Genomic DNA, 17602 nt, shown 5'->3' with positions numbered 1-17602 from the left:
ATTCTGGAGAACAGGCCGTGATCTCTGAGAATTTGCCCAGAAGTCCTCTTCACTTGAAAGAACGAAAACAACCTTATAATGAGCTCCAAAACAATCAGTTGACTCAAATGGGAATCTATTCCATGACCTGTAGTTCTGGGAAAATTGATTAGAAGCACAGAAAACTATTCTCTCCCTCATTATTTCCTTCCAAGTTAAATGAGTCCATTGAGGGTAGAAATTATTGAGCCCATATTCATATCCTGTGTCGCAAGCCTAACACTGGATCCTTTGAGACTCAATGTTTTGCTCAGTTTATAATTTGACAATAAGAATTCCTAATCCCCAAAGCAGAGGAATGAGTGCCTCCCTTTGTCACTTCTTTCATCATCCTCTGGACTCTATGCACAGTCCTAAGAGGAAAGTCTGGGGCATAGTCACTTGCCATTTCTAGCACTTTCCTGAAGTCTCTGGGATTGCATTAGTAAAACATTAAATCATAGCTTTAGCACTGTCCATGCTTGTGGATTTCACTTCTATAAAGGGATGTTCTAGCAAAGTGGTTAAGAGAGTGGGAGTGTTGGGGCTGGGCTTGATGGGTGATAGGTATTAAGGAGGGCACTTGATATGATGGACTTAGGGTGTTGTATGCAAGTGATGAATCACTGAATTCTACTCCTGAAACCAATATTGCATTGTATGCTACTTAGCTAAAATTTAAATAAAAATTTGAAAAGAAAATATAATAAAAATAAATAAAAATTTTAAAAGAGAGAGAGAAAGAGTGGGAGTGGGCCCTCAAGTCAAATCTGGACTTTAAAATCCTTAATTGTGAGACTGAAGACAGTGATATAACTTTTCTGGCCCTTGTATGTACATTTTCATATCTACTTAATACCTATGTATAGATATAAAATGAGTTTAGTAAAGGAGCAATCTCATAGGATTGTTGTGGGGATTAAAGGAGTTAAATCACATAAAGTATCAGAAACATGCCTGACACATAAAAAGAGCCTGATAAGTGTTGGTATCCCTCCCCTATTCCCAATCCATATTCATTATATCAAGGTTTTTCAACCTTGGCACTATTTACATTTTGGACTAGATAATTCTTTATTGTGAAGCTGTCCTGTGTATCATAAGATAAAAGCATCCCTGGCCCTCTACCCATTAGATTCCAGTAGTATCCCCCACCACCAGGTATGACAATCAAAATGTTCTCCCTTGGGTGGCAAAATCACTCATTTTGAGAAATGCAGATCTATATGTAGATCTATATCTACATTTATATGGACGTCCATAAATGCCTCTCAGAAAGTTCTATCTTATGTGCCTCAAGCTCAAAGTGCCCAAAACTGAAATCAGCACTTTCTGATGATTCCCACTGCTCTTCCTCCAGGTCATCATTTTCCACATTATTTTTGCCATCATCCAGGCAACTAATCTACAAACTAAATTTAAGCAACTTCCTCTCATTGGCCATCTTCATCCAGTCTTCAATTCCCAGAGAATTCAACTCCTTGAAAGATTTGGCCTTCCCTCTTACACAGCTTCTATATTCTCTCTTCATCTCCAATTCAGATTACTCTAATAGTTTTCTACCCAGGACTCCTACTAAGATGAGAATTTGTAACTTTTCCACCCTGTACCATTATTGTGCAGATGTGCACACTCTCTTCTTGCTCTCTATTCCTAATCCCTACCGTTATATGGTTATAATAATAAATTAGGTGAGTTAATGTCATTTTTAATCCCTTTTTGTCATGTTAGTGAGTTTCAAGAAGAAATAGAGACATGTTGCCTACATTAGTCTTCCATCTTTAACCAGAGTCCTCCACTGTACTTCTAGGATGAAACCTAGGAGCACACTAAGTCCACAGGAACCTAGAGCCTGGAATTTTATGTTCCAGGTCTTGAGAGTTCTATTCTACCCAAAGTAGGTGGTGCATGAGGACTAAAACTCCATAAACAGACTCTATTTTAGAGATTTTCCTGACTCATTACATTTAATGAACAATTTTTTGAGCATTTAGACTGCAAAACAGAGTGAACACACACAAAATGAGGTACAGGGCTTGACCCTATGATTTCTCAGTATAACTAGAGTGATAACCAAAGAAACTGAGATTTGTACCACTATTAGTAATTGTTAGCCAGTCACAGTGCTAGATTCTCTATTCACCTTCCCTCCTGTCCCCCCACCCTCAATCAGGCAGGAGGGATTAATTCGTTGTTCCACAGTCAAAATAGCAACAGCCAGAACAAGATTCATATTTAAGCATCTATGAACCCAGAATTGATTTCTTTTACCACTACACTATGCAGAATTGTGTGGTATATGTGGGATATTTTATAGAGGGTACATTAAGAATCCTTCAAATTAAGTGAGAGAAATTCAAGCTGAATCTGTCTAGATAAGCCAGCCCATACCACAAATGTGTGTGAAACTGCTAAGCTGAGGATGTACATGACTTCTTGCACGGCTCTAACCCAGACCAAGTCATTCATGTGTGTGTCACTCTTCCCACTTTTTGTTCTGCTTAGTTCTACTCAGTTTTAATCTCAGATGGGTTCTCCCCATGTAGCAAAAGAAGAACCACCAAAATCCCTACATTTAATCTTACCAACTCAGTAACTCTAAGGAGAAAAGAAAAGTTAAAAAACTGTTATGGTAGAAAAGTCAAGTCAAATGTCTACTTCTGACTAATCACTGCCATTGAGGTTTGGAATGTGCTGATAGATAAGATGCCTCTTAAAGTGAGCAAATCAATCCATCAAAATCACATAAAATGTGCTACCTGTATCAGACAAGGTGCAGTCAGAAAAGCAAATGGCAAAATATGTGCTTCTTATAGAGTGTATTTAAAACAAAGAATTGGTTTATTCAGATATTGCAAGGGGGAAAGAGAAAAAAGTTGAAAAATATAAAGACTATTAAACTACAGAAAATAGCTACCACTCACAACTGGTAGAAAACATGGAAAGAGGAAGCATAACCAGATACTAGAATCTCAGAGGAGAAGCTCTATAGGATTGGTGCTTGGAGGACTGGAGGGTTTGAAAGTGCTTGGACGTCTGAAATAGAGGCTCTACCCAGTTCTGGGTTCAACATGGAGGGAGACCAATGAGGAGGCCGAACAAGTGCTTAAGCCTCTCAAGGGGCAGAGCCCATGCAATGAAGCAAGGGAGGACAGTACAGCTGCCAAGGGAGTGTTGTCCAGCTAATGACTACACATCTAAGGAGGTGCAGAAAGTTAAACACATTTCCATGTGCTTATTGGCCGTTTGCATGCCTTTCTTTGGGACATGTCTTTCAAATCATCTGCCCATTTATGAAATGGTCTTTTATTATTTAGGTATCTTTTAATTTTTAACTTGTTATATATTATGGTTACAATATCTTTATCAGATACAGGTATTGCAAATATTCTTCAAGTCTGTGGCTTGCCTATGAATTTTTTTTGGTAAACAGGTACTCTAATGTTAATGAAGTTTATTTTGTCTTTGGTTTTTTTTTTTCTTTTGAGTTTAGTGCTTTCTAGAATATGTGTAAGAAATCTATGTCTACACCAACATACTTTTTTATGTTTTCTTCTAGATTTATGTTTAAATTTTATGTGTGCAGTCTGATCCATTTAAAATTAATTGTTGTATATGGTGTGAGGGAGAGATCGCTTAATTGTTCTCTCAAGAACAGTATTTCCAGCATCAATTGCTTAAAATATTTTCCTATACCTATGGATTTACTTTCTTGCCTGGTCAAAAATCAAATGACTGTATAAGTAAGGATCTCTTTCTGGACCTTCGATGTTGTACCATAACTTATTTATCTATCTTTATAACAAAACCAAACTGTCTTCATTATCAGAGCCTAATACTAAGTGTTAAAATCAGTTAGCGTAAATCTTCTGTGTCATCTAGAGATCCCCAAGGAGCAGATGCCAAGAAATAATTAGACCTGCAAGACATTTATTATGGTAAATAGCTGTGAAGGGTAAAATGGGAAGAAGGAGTCATTGATAAAGGCCTTCAAATGGGTTGAAACTCTGACACCTAAGAAAGAAGAGAGAGAAGGAAGGACACAGTAGGAAAATCTGACTATAGGGCAGTTCTAAAAAGTCTCTGTTAGGATGACAAGAAGTACCTAAGCAAAAAATGCCTATCAGAAGACACCTTTGTTATGATGATATTGGCCAGCTCCTGTATGACCCATCATGTTAAGCCATTGGCTGGAGACATCTCAGAGTGAGCATGGACTCTGCCTGAACACAATGGTGAATCCAAAGTAGTATCACCTATAGACTATCATTCAACAATGCTCCCCCCAGCTGGTTCTCTTGAAGAGATGAGCAGCACCTCCCTATGACTGCCACAGTCCACTCCCAAAAACAAATTACACTCCAAAGTTCTTTCTGTTTTATTTATTATTATTTTATTTTATTAACTATTGTTTTAGCAATAAACATTACTGTTGTTGTTCAAGCAAGATAATCCAATTCAACAAGTACTTCTTGTCCTCCCAATATATCTGACATTCTAAATGTACAAATGAGAAAAACATTGAGAAATACGAAAATTATAGGAAACAGTATTTACTTCAAATGCTTATTATCTTCTTGGTGAGACAAAGTGCTATGGTCAAATGTTGAAATCCTAACCCCCAAACATATTAGGATGAGGGGTCTTTGGAAGGTGCTTAGGTCCTGACAATGGAATTCTCATCAGTGTGATTTGCGCCTTATAAAAGAAGCTCCATATAGATCACTAGTGCTTTCCACCATGTGAGGATATAATGAGAGGTGTGTGACCTAAAAGAGTGCCCTCAGCCATTCGTACTGGCATCCTGATCTTGGACTTATAGGCTCCAGAACTGTGAGAAATAAATTTCTGTTGTTTATAAGCCACCAATTCTGTGGTATTTTGTTATAACAGCCCAAATGGACTAAGACACAGATTTAAGTAAGCTCACAAAATGTTGCTAGAAATAAAGTTGATTATCATTAATATATACGTTTCAGTATAAACTTCATTAAATAAATAAATAAATGTCTAACATGTTTCTCCCAATATGCATTATTTTCTTTTATGTCTAACATGTTTCTCCCAATATGCATTATTTTCTTTTAAGTGATAAATAACAGACTACAGTGAGAACTTCATGCTCTTTTTCAAAATATCTGATGCCATATTAGATAGTAATGAAGACAAGTCTTTTAATACATCAGTCATCCCCCATATTTGGATCCTGAGATACATATGTATTATTTCTTTAGTCATATACTATGTTAATATCTTTGGCAATAAAAGGTGGAGTCATATGTATTCACTTCAATATTAAATGAACTGGACTGATTGAGGTTCTCAAAATCCCCAGGTGGTGTGTAATACAGATTTGGCCATTTTCAAAGGGAACAAGAAAGAACAGAATAATAAAAAGAAAAGTTGGTAAGAAAATAGAACAAAATGAAAAGATCAGAGGAATTTGATTATACTTTAAGCTATATACACAGTTTGTAATGAACACATCTCACTGAAGCCTGTTGCCTATACCAGCAACAATATGGAGAAGAATAAGAATGTTTTTATAGCATTTGCCACCTCTGTGTTTAGGTAAGCAAGCTGTAATTTCAACTTTCTGGCACTTAAGAAGCTTACCATATTTGTCCAGATTAGGAATATCCCAGACACAGAAACAGTATGAAAAAAAGTCTGTATATTTGTTCTTTTTGTAACCATGTTATTAGTTATTTAGTAAACTGGTATCAGGTACAGAAATATGGAAGCAAAAAATGAGACAAGGTAGGGAAATGATATAAGGGATAAATGATAAGTCTATTAAAACAGATAACACAATCTGCAGAAACAACATTGGTAATGATCACAACCTCTTCTTGAAAAACACTAATAAAAATTTTTTAAAATTGAGTTTCCTTACATTATAACTTGTAATTACAGCATGTTTCTCCTCCAGATTTTAAACATGGTTTCCTGCAGTGTAACTTTGATATCCTTGTTCCTCAAGCTGTAGATCAGGGGATTGAGCATGGGTACCACATTAGTATAGAAAACTGAAGAAATTTTTCCCAGGTCTATAGATTCAGGAGAATATTTAAGATACATGAATGCTGCTGACCCAAAAAAAAGAGAAAGAGCAATGATGTGAGAGCTACAGGTACTGAAGGCTTTTGATCTTCCTTGAGCGGATTTGATATGAAGAATGCTAGTGAGAATGAAGACATAAGAAATCAGGATGGTAAAACTGGGCACGGTGATATTAATTCCCACAACTATCAGAACTACTACCTCATTGACATGGGTGCTGGTGCAAGAGAGTTGGAGAAGAGGAAGAATGTCACACAAGTAATGGTTGATGATATTGACATTGCAGAAGGTTAGTCTAAGCATGCACCCTGTGTGGGCAGAGGCTCCAGCAAATCCCATTATATATGCAGCAACACTTAGCAAGGAACAGACCTGATGGGACATGGTGACCCTATACAGCAATGGATTACAGATGGCCACATAGCGGTCATAGGCCATTGAGGTCAACATGTAGCATTCCGAGATGACAAAAAAGAGAAAGAAAAACAGCTGAGTCATGCACCCGACATAGGAGATGATATTCTCCCTTGATACAAAGTTCATCAGCATCTTGGGGGTGAAAACAGAAGAGTAACAGAGATCAATGAAGGATAGGTTGAAGAGGAAGTAGTACATGGGGGTGTGGAGGTGAGAGTTGAGACCAATGAGAATGATCAAACCAAGGTTGCCCACCATGGTGACAATGTAGATCATCAGAAACAGGAAAAAGAGGGGTAGCTGGAGCTCTGGGCAGTCTGTTAATCCAGCAAGAAGAAATTCAGTCACTAAGGAGTCATTTCTAACCAATATTCTCCTCTTTGGAAATCTGTGAGAAGAGAAGAAAATCCCATTAATAGAAACCCCAGCTGTCTCCTTACACAGTCTCATTTATAAGACTCAGAGCAGCAGAAATCAAGTCTTTGTTTCACAGAGTCAGAATGGACTGCCACACATGCCCCTCAACATTAAAATCGCTCTTTCTTTTGTTGCATGAGCTGCATGTGACAAACAACTGCTCCTATCATTACTAGAAGATACAGGGATGGAGTAGCTGAGGATTAAGGCTACCTGTTGGTGAGCTTCAGTAGTGAGAGGGTGTCCCCTTCTCTCCCTCCCACTCATCTGATCCTTCACTTCCTAGTTCCTACTCATGTTTCCATTACCCTACCAGATACCTCAGTTCCCCTGTGATGGCCATCATGAAAGAGAGGATTCTTCTTGGCAGAGACCATATCACAACTGTGCTTCCTAGAAGAGAGTCTCTATGAGTCTATAATGTTTTCAGGTAACTTACTGCAAGAATCCATGAAGTCAATAATTTATAACAAGTATTGAGGAGAACCTTGGTAGCCTAAGATTTATAATTCATCATATACTCAGTTGTTTCTACACATTCTCCTTCTCTGTTCCATCTTAGCCAGACAGAGGATGAATAAAGGAAGGTGGATTTCTTTTCCTTGGTTTTGTAGGAGGGCATGAAAGAGAAAGATAATTAATGTGGACATTGATTAAATTAGTTGTTAAGTTTGTGAAAATGTATCAAGCTGCATGCTTGTAACACAAATTTTTTTATATGCATATTTCAATTAAAAATTTTATCTTAGGAAAGAGATAAATCTCTTCCTTTGATGTTATTATATTCTAGATGTGTCACTTGGTACTGCTATAGCTATGTTGCTGCCAGGCCAAAGATGAAGTCAACACAGAGAAGGTATGCTCAAAATAATGTAGGTGGTATAGTCAGAGCTCCATACTTTTGAATTTCTTGTTTTTCAATATAAATGTTTTTCCTCATTTTTCAAGAACAGAGTGAATAAGAGATAAATAGAAATTTGATTAACTCACTCTCCTTCCATTGAAAGAACTGTGCTGACCCTTTATGTGTGTTTCACCTCCACTGGAAGAAGAACTGGCTTTTGGGATATCAAAGCTGAGCAAATGTAGTCACAGAATCTTCTTCCTTTATTGGTAAAAGAGTCACATCACAGATCTCACAGTCTGAACATTCCAGGAGTCATTCTTGGTTGTAGATCAAACTTGTTGTTATAAATTTACTAAGAAAGTATGACGGGCAACTACACACTTGACACCTGAGCCACTGTGTCATAGAGCTCAAGGCATTTGCTTAAGGCTTATATTTTTTTTAAATCTGATTAGAAATCCAGGTACATGTAGATCTCCCTTAGGACCTTCCCATTATGATAAGCTCTGTAGGGAAGAAACTAGTGTCTCTGTTTATACCCTAATTGTGACAGTAAATGTTAATTTCCATCAGGGATTATACATTCCCTAGGGCATATGAGAAAGGATCCTATGCTGTCTCCTGTAAAGGTTCAAATAATTAATGTCATTGAAAATTAAGGAGGGCATGTGATGTGATGAGCACAGGGTGTTACACGCAACTGATGGACTGCTGAACACTACATCTGAAACTAATGATGTACTATATGTTGGCTAATTGAATTTAAATTAAGAAAAAAATTTTTTCTAATTATAATTCTAGGTAACATATTAGCTTTAAGGATTTTTCATAAAGATTTATGAACATTTCAGTGAAGTTTATTTATTTTGCCTTTTTAAAATATTTGAGTCCTTTTAAATATTCAGTGTGTGAGCAAATTATATAGACATAAACAAAAGGAACTTTTTAACTGATTTCAGATCTTATTATTTAATAAAAATCATTTAATATAAAAATGAGCCGTTATTTCATGGAAATTTAATTACCTTGGGTTGTTCTGACTCAGTATGTCTCTGCTTTTAACATATTATATCAAATCTATAAGAAAAATCACTGTTAAGGAGCTTCCATTTCAAGAAAATATGACTTTAGAATTCCCAGTTATGTATTAATTTATGATCATGCTTGTGAGAAGGCATCTAATTTTTCTTTATTTTTAAATTATTATAGATTCACAGAAAACTGCAAAAATAATGTACACAGTTCCTTGAAATCAACCCAGCTTCCTACCGTAGTAACATCTTTAACAACTGTAGCATAATAGCAAAACCCGGAAATTGACATTGGTATAATAATGTTAACAGGATACAGAACTACAAACGTTTTCAGATTTCAGCAGTTTTACATATACTGTGTGTTTGTGTCATGTGTGTAGATCCATGTGATCTGACCACAAAGTGTGTGGTATGTGATCAAGATCATGATCATATGATTATGACCACAATCATGAAAGAGAACTGTCCCACTACCATACAGGAACTCCCTTCTTCTACCCCTTTTTAGTCACACCCAATTCCTCCCACCTTCCTCTGTGTCTTCTGGCAACCACTAACCTCTTCTCCCTCTCTACAGTGGAGTCATTTGAAAGACAACAAATGAGACTGCACCATGTATAACCGCTGAAATTGGTTTTGTTCACTAAGCATGATGCCCTTAAGTCCATCCCAGTTGTTGCATGCATCATTGCTCCATTTCTTTTACTATTGAGTTGTGCTGCATTTTTTTACAACCCACATTTATTCAACCTTCTGTAGTAATTTAAAAATAATGAGGTTGTTGTTTAATACAAAACTAGATCTGTTTTATTTATGGAAAATGTTTCAGGGGCAGGGGCCGAAAGATCACAGTTGAGACTTGTTCTTCTTGGAATTTTCTCTTTTTTTTATCAATTTTATTGTGTTATAATTCGAATACAATAAAATGCCTCCACTTTAAAAGTACAGTTTTTCAATGACTTTCAAAAAATAATACATTCATGTAACTGCCACCATAATCAAGATCTAGAGCATTTCCATCACCCTCAAAAGTTCTTTCATACTCTTTTGAAATCCATCTCCTGTCCTTTTTTAATCATGACAGAATGTTGAAATTTGTCAAATGCTTTTTCTGCATCTATTGAGATGATCATATGATTTTTATCTTTCATTCTATTAATCTGGGGTATCACATTTATTGATTGGTATATGTTGAACCATCCTTGCATTCCATGGATAAATCCCACTTGATAATAGTGTATGATCCTCTTAATGTGCTACTGAATATAGTTTACTAGAATTTTGTTTGGAGATTTTACATCAATATTCATTAGAGATAGCGGCCTGTAGTTTTCTTTTCTTATAATGTCCTTGCCTGGCATTGATGTGAGGGTAATTCTGGCCTTGTACAATGAGTTTGAGAGTGGTCCCTCCCTACAATTTTTGGAAGAGTTTAACGTTTGGCATCAATTCTTCTTTAAATGTTTGGTAAAACTCCCCAGTGAAACCACCAGGTCCTGAGCTCTTCCTTCTTAGGGGGTTTTTGATTATTGATTCAATGTCCTTAGTTATTGGTCTGTTCAGATTTTCTATTTCTTTTTTTTTTTTTTTAGATTTTATTTATTTATTTGACAGAGAGAGACACAGCGAGAGAGGGAACACAAGCAGGGGGAGTGGGAGAGGGAGGAGCAGGCTTCCCGCTGAGCAGAGAGCCCGATGCGGGGCTCGATCCCAGGACCCTGGGATCATGACCTGAGCCGAAGGCAGACACTTAATGACTGAGCCACCCAGGTGACCCTAGATTTTCTATTTCTTCATGAATCAGTCTTGTAGGCTGTTTGTTTCTAAAAACATATCCATTTCTTCTAGGTTAGCCAATTTGCATATAATTGTTCATAGTCTCTTATGATCCTTTGTATTACTGCAGAATCAGTTGTAACGTCTCCTATGCATCATATCATCATCATGATGTCATGATCTTCTTTATCTCTTGTTACAGCTATTGAGTTAAAGTCTAGTTCATCTGATGAAGAATAGATAACCCTACTGTTTTTTGGTTTCAACTTGCATGGAATATCTTTTTCCATCCCCTCATTATTGTCTATGTGTCCTTAAAGCTGAAGTAAGACTCTTGTAGGCAAAATATAGTTAAGTCTTGTTTTTCATTTGTTTGTTTACCTATTCCAGCTACTCTATTGTTTACCTATTCCAGCTACTCTATGCCTTTTGACTGGAAAATTTAAACCATTTACATTTTAAGTAATTATTGATATGCAGGGACTTATTAGTGCTGTCTTAATTATTTTCTGGCTGTTTGTAGTTCCCTTGTTCCTCTCTTCCTCTCTTGCTGTCTTCCTTTGTGACTTGACGACTTTCTGTAATCGTATGCTTCAATTCCCTTCTCTTTATCCTTTTGTATCCACTGTCAGCTTCTATTTTGTGGTTACTATCAGACTTACATAAAATATCTTATAGACATTACAGTCTATTTTAAGGTGACAACAACTTCAATCACATACAAAAATTCCTCTTCTTTTACTCCCTTCTCATATTTTGTTTTTGATGTCACAATTTATCTTTTTATATTGTATATCCTTTAACAAATTATTGTAGCTATAGTTATTTTTAATACTTGTGTCCTTTAACCTTTACTAGAGTTAAGTAGTTAACCACCATGTTGTAGTACTAGAGTATTCTGAATTTGACTAAATATATTTATATTTGCCAGTGTGTTGTATATTTTCTAATGTTTTCATGTTATTAGTTAGTGTCTTTTTGTTTCAGCTCAGCGCACTTCTTTCAGCATCTCTTATAAAGCAGGCTAGTGGTAATGAATTACCTCAGTTTTTGTTTGTTGGAAAAGTCTTTATCTCACCTTTATTTCTGAAAGATAACATTACTAGGTAAAGCATTCTTGGTTGACAGTTTTTTCTTTCAGTATTTTGAGTGTATCATCCTGCATTTCAAGGTTTCTCCAAAGAAATCTGCTGATAGCCTTATGGGGGTTTCCCGGTATATGAGGGTTATTTTTCCTCTGGCTGCTTTGAAAATTCTTTCCATTATCTTTGATTTTAAACAGCTTAATTATAGTATGTCTTGAAGAAGATCACTTTGGGTGGAAATATTGGGGTGAACTATTAATTTTATGAAGTTAGGAGTCCAAATCTCTCCCCAGATTTAGGAACTTCTCAGCCATTATTCCTTTAACCAAGCTTTCTGCTCTTTCTGGAACTCCAATAATGTCTAGTAGTTTCTCTTAATGGTATCCCATAGGCCACATGGGCTTTCTTTATCCCTTTTTATTATTTTCCTGTGTTCTCACTGCATAATTTTAAATGTCCTGTCAAAGATCATTCTTCTGCTTGATCCAGTCTGATACTGATATTCTTTCCTGCATTTGTCATTTCATTCATTGTATTCTTCAGCTCCAGAATTTCTGTTTGCTTCTTTTTTTTTTTTTTTAAAGATTTATTTATTTATTTATTTGAGAGAGAATGAGAGACAGAGAGCATGAGAGGGAGGAGGGTCAGAGGGAGAAGCAGACTCCCCGCTGAGCAGGGAGTCCGATGCGGGACTCAATCCCAGGACTCCAGGATCATGACCTGAGCCGAACCAACTGAGCCAACCAGGCGCCCCATGTTTGCTTCTTTTTGATGGTTTCTATCTCTACGTTAAACTTCTCATTTTGTTTGTGTATTGTCTTCATGGTTCACTGAATTGTCTTTATGTGTTTTCTTGTAGCTTACTGTGCTTCCTTAAAATAGCTATTCTGAATTCTTTAAGACAAATCACAGATCTCCATTTCTTTGGGATCTATTTCTAGAAAATTACTGTGTTCCTTTGGTGGTGTCAGGTTACATTGAGTTTTCATATTCCTTGAAGACTGCTGTTATCTTCATATATGAAGAAGCAGTTACCTCCAGTATTTCTGACTTGCTTTAGCAGAGAATTACCTTCTGTCACCCCTGCTAGTGATTCTGAGGCTTTCTCAGACCTTTTCTATGGTTATTCCTGCTCCAAACTTCTTATTTCATCTTATGACAGAGTTCTTAAACTTGTATGCCTTTCCTCCATCCTGCAAAGTCAGGTGAGCTGCTGAGAGCCTCCTTTTTCCTTTCCCTAGGGTGGGACTGAACGCTCAAGTGTGTGATTTTTCCCCAGCCTGCAGAGTCGGGCCACCTTTCTGCATGTGCTTACTAGCCATCTGCAAAGGCTTTCTGTCACTGGAAGCACATAATGGAAAACCATCTACAGGATGGGGTTATGTGTAGGTAAGGTGCACAGAGGCAGGGAGTGCTCATGACTACTTGAGGACAACCCCAGTGGCGCAATAACAAGCTTCCCAATGGAGTCCATGGTATAATTAGTAGGATCCACATCCCTTTGATGCCCTCCAACAATCCTACCTGCTACCTTCCCAGACACACCCACCCTCAGTCACACAATATACCTCAGCAATCTGAATGGGATGAGAAGTGGATCTCTTTGGCAGTGTCTCCCATAGATGAGGAAACCAGACCTTCATTCACATGCTCTTACTTTTCCCAGTGGAAGGAATCACAAGTCACAGGTTATAAGAACACCTCCTTTGGCAATGAGCTATGCTGCCTTGGGAGAGGCACGACATAGGTAAAGTGAAACTGTTCCTCTTACCCTCTTCAATGCATCCAACCTTGGATTTTTTTGCTCCGACAGTGTGCTGGTACTTCTGGGCTAAGCTTCTGGACTTCCACAAAGGCTCTCTCATCTGTGGGTGATTGTCGAAATTGGTACTCTTTGTGGGGAAAACAGTAAAAAATTGTTATTACACCATGATGTAATACATTGTTCCTCTTATGATCTTATTACATTATTCATCTTGGAATTTTCTTTAAGCCAACCTAAGTCAAGACTCTCATTCTTCCTCCTCCAAGAATAAAGACTAGGACACCCAGAATTTGGTTGGTCTTATAATCAATAACAAGGGGAACACAAGGTATGTCCTACCATTACTCTTTCTGAAAGTGCACATCATTATTTGTGTGTGTGTGTGTGTGTGTGTTGTGTTTTGTTGTTAACACCAAAATGTAAAGAATCACATTTTAAGAGATGTCTTATTTAACAAGATGTGAGAGGATGCAGACAGAAGCTCCAAGGGCTCTGGCTGGACTCCCAAACCCTGGCCTCTGCATGGACAGAGTGCTCCACTTCCTGCAAAGGTTCTCCCTTAATAACAGGCCTAGAACAGCCTGCTCAGAACAGCAACACACCAGGCTGCACAAAAACAAACATGACGTTTTCCACCCCAAAAAAAGTCCCTGCTGTCACCCCTACCTAAGAGGTGGCTTTGATAACAGACAATAAGCTGTCAGGGAGTGAAAGTGTCCCCCAAACACCACCATCCTCCCTTCTCCAGCTTCTCAGAACTGCTGCCTTTGCTGAATGGCCTTGTTTCTTAAATCCTTTTGCTCTTGTAATTTCTTACACTTTAAAAAAACAAAAACACAACTATTGGAAAAGAAATAACAGAAACACTAATTTCACAGTGCTAGAAACTACAGTGGGGGACTTTCTAAGCATTTAATGCCAAAATGTCTCATTCGAAATCAAAGTTACTCTCTGGAGGTGAAGAAGATACAAGAAAAGTGAGAAAAGAAACTTGGACAGATTTTGCAGGTTTGTGACAAAGAGGGAAAGACCAACAACATGGTGAAGTTGGGGTCTGCTGGGTACCTGCAGGGCAAGGACTACTCCCATCTCATAGTGTGCCAGGACCCGGTGGAGCAGTGGGCTGGGGCTCAGGCACCACCATCCTCTGTCCCTTGCCCTCACCTGTTCAAGAAGAAGCAGTCCTCATCCAACCCCTTTCCCAGCATAGCTGGCGATAGGCCTGTGAATGTGTGTCTGTCAGAGGATGCCGGGGATCCTTCATGAAGCTGGGGTATCATCATCTACCCGGATTGAGTTTTATTGTGCTGCAAAGCCTAATGCTCTCACTCCTCACCAGGTGCTAGCTGGAGCCTTGCTGGTAGAGTGAGCCAGATCTGCTTCAGTTGGCATTGACAGGGCAGCCTCTCAGGGATCCTCTGTATCCTGCCCCTTGCCTGCCCTGGCCCTACTGCACTTGCTGAGCGAGGCACCCTTTGGGTCTGGCTCCACCCCTCCCTCAGAAACTGCCTGCAACCAGCTCTTGCTTCCCCACAGCAAAAGGATAGGCCACCAAGGAAGGTGCTAGGAGAGCAAACCAAAAAAATGAGAATCCAAGCAGGGCAAGTGAGACCTCACCAATTTGAGATGGAGATGGGAGAGAAAAGGCCCTGAGAAGGACCTGTGCAAGGTGGGAGGTCCTGAGAGAGAGGATGAGGTGCCAGAATAGTACAGAGGCAGCAGAGTAAAGATGCAAAGCAGAAGGCTGTGAACAGAGGGGAACCCTGAGAACACAGAAGCCCCAAAACACAAAGCCCTGAGAGAATGGGGGCCTGAAGCACAAAAAGATGCCCCCCCCCCCGAAAGATGGAGGACTGAGGCATGAAGGGATGGCTCCCTGATTTGAATGAAGGGCTAAAAGGGTGGAGGCAGATGCATAAAGATGTGGCTGAGGGCCCAGAGACAGGTGCTAAAAAAGGAATGGAAGTGGGGGAAGGGGGTATAAAGCATGGGGCATTGAGGAGCTGGGACCTCAAGGATAGAAAGGCAGAGGGGCAAGAGACAGAGCATCCACAGTGATTCCCAAGTGGAGCCGAGCTCTGCCTGTGCTCAGTTGGGTTCCAAATTACCGTGGCAGGAGGGCCAGGTGCTCTGGCTCATTGGTAGCAAGGATGCGGGCACCCCCGCCTGAACTGGTGGGCCAGAAGACTTACTTCTTGCCTTTGAACGTACCCAGGATCTTGGGCGTGAACGTTCCTGCCTTGCTTTCCCTGGTGTCTTCTGCCGGGGCCTCTCCCCTGCTCGGGGCCACCGAACTGCTCCTTTACCCAGAAGACCTCCAAGTGGCGGCAGACGCTTCCTGCGCATGCTCTCCACGCAGTGCTTCAGCCTGGCTCCCTCCTCCGCGCCGCAGGTGGGCAGTGCGAGCAGCTCAGCGGGCCCTGTGTCCCCAGGCTGACTGAGCGGAAGATGGCCGAACATTTGTCCTGTCGGATGTGTCAGGGCCCAGGCTGCACGCAGCTGGTGGGCGGCCTAGCTCAGGGCTGCCGTGGGCCGGGGCAGGGACTCCATGGTGCTTCTGGCCGTGGGCACTAGTACTTTCCAGAATGGCTTTCGAGTCATCTCCCAGGTTGCTGTGGTACAAGGCACTGGCCTTGACGGAGGCCGCACGTGCCCAACCGGACCCGCTCCTCTCGCAGCCTCCACGCTGTCACCTGGGCCCATGAAGGCCGCTGGGGCTCTCGGGCTGCCGGTTCTCCAGCGCCGTCAGGTCACGGCCCTCGTCCTCTGCGTGCCCTTCACCCTTGGGGCTCAGCATCTGCAGAAGCTCAGGAGCCCTCGCACAGGACCTGCATGGGGTCGCCAGCCGCCTCCTCCGACAGCCGGGTCTTCGGAGACTCCCCGGGGGAAGGTAAGGGTGAGGCTGCCCGTGCGCTGCGGCACAGGGGGCACCCAGAGCTCCGGCTCCCGCGCCCCGGGTAGGCTTTGGTGAGGCTCCCTTTGGCTCCAAGCGCAGGTGGAGCCGCCCAGCGCGCAGAGAGGAAGCGGGGTGGGGCGGGGCGCGGGCCCGGCGAGCAGCTTGCCCTGGGGGCAACATCATCTTTATTAATCATAAGCAGGTCAGCCAGGAAAAGGCTTTGAGTATGACAAAATTTCTGTTAAAACTTATTATTAATCAATCCCGGTATCCGGAATGCATGTAACAGAGTGTCAGAGTCGCAAATACACTCTTGTGAAAAACAAATTTAGCAATTAAAGTACAATGTTTTACACATTTCTTTTTACCTTAAACTTACGATATCTAGTCAAATAAGTAAATAAATGGTAGCTAATGGAGCCATGTTTCCCATTGTCACAGAAATAAGATACAAATAGGCAAAAGAGGAAGGCTATAATGAACCTTGTGTTGCTAGCTTAGACTTGGAGATAACAGTATTAATTCATGTTTCTATTACATAATAAGATAGATGAATATAGAAATAATTAGATATGGAGATACACACAAGAGTTTGAATACACAACATATTTCCCACCCCTTTCCACTGAGAGTGTTACCAAAATCCAAGTTCAGCTGCCTGTCACTCAAAAAGCCAATACACAAGAGTTTTGATTGGAAAGGAATATGAGCTTTATTCAGGAGGCCAGCCACTTGGGTAGAAGGGGGGTCTTGTCCGAAGGCCAACTCCGAGGTTCCTGCCTGGCCCGGTGGTTTTTAAAGGAGTTTAGGGCAGTTAATAAAGGGAGTACAGTGGTCCCTAACATTTTTTGGTTACGTGCTCTTGATTATGGCAGTTGTGCAAGGGGGTCTGGTTTCTGTTTCCTGACATGCAGAGGTAGAAAGGTTAATCAATCATGCCTGGTAAGGGTGCTTCCTAAAGCTTAAAGACTACTAGGTTGGCGGGAGGGGCTGAGGCAGCTTCAAGAGGACCTAGAAACAGTGATATCCTAGTATCACTGAACACATCCAGCACCCAGATCTTATTTCTGAATAGTGTTCTCTGGTAATAAGAACTAGGGTTCCTTGGAGAAAGGATTCATTTTAGAGTTGGACCAAGGAACTTTCAGAATGATTCTGAAACATCTTATAGTGTCAGAGAGTAAAAAATTGATTTTTTAAAAGAAGATGGAGTCATGGTCAAAAATTCATAGGATTTAACCTGGGAGCTCTTAAGAACCAAAGCTGGAATTATTTGGAAAACAA

General features: G+C 40.0%; 2 protein-coding genes across 2 annotated transcripts in view; both read right to left on the bottom strand.

Moving 5' to 3' along the window:
- LOC118555230 (olfactory receptor 8B3-like) overlaps window positions 1-17602 on the bottom strand; it is a 238155-nt gene that overhangs the window by 15994 nt on the left and 204559 nt on the right. The window contains 1 exon segment of the mRNA XM_078058818.1: window positions 13429-13549. The gene's annotated coding sequence lies outside the window, so the exon portion shown is untranslated.
- LOC118555224 (olfactory receptor 8B3) lies at window positions 5911-16501 on the bottom strand. Its single transcript, XM_078059111.1, has 2 exons — window positions 16116-16501; window positions 5911-6886 (listed from the first exon to the last, which is right to left on the bottom strand). Exons 1-2 carry the CDS (start codon window positions 16499-16501, stop codon window positions 5929-5931), a joined length of 1344 nt encoding a protein of 447 aa, XP_077915237.1. The 3' UTR covers window positions 5911-5928.

This window comes from Halichoerus grypus, chromosome 11 (assembly GCF_964656455.1).
Source record: "Halichoerus grypus chromosome 11, mHalGry1.hap1.1, whole genome shotgun sequence".
In the NCBI taxonomy this organism is placed as follows: domain Eukaryota; kingdom Metazoa; phylum Chordata; class Mammalia; order Carnivora; family Phocidae; genus Halichoerus; species Halichoerus grypus.
The sequence above is the reverse complement of the archived record's forward strand: the minus strand, read 5'-3'. Positions and strand labels throughout refer to the sequence as shown.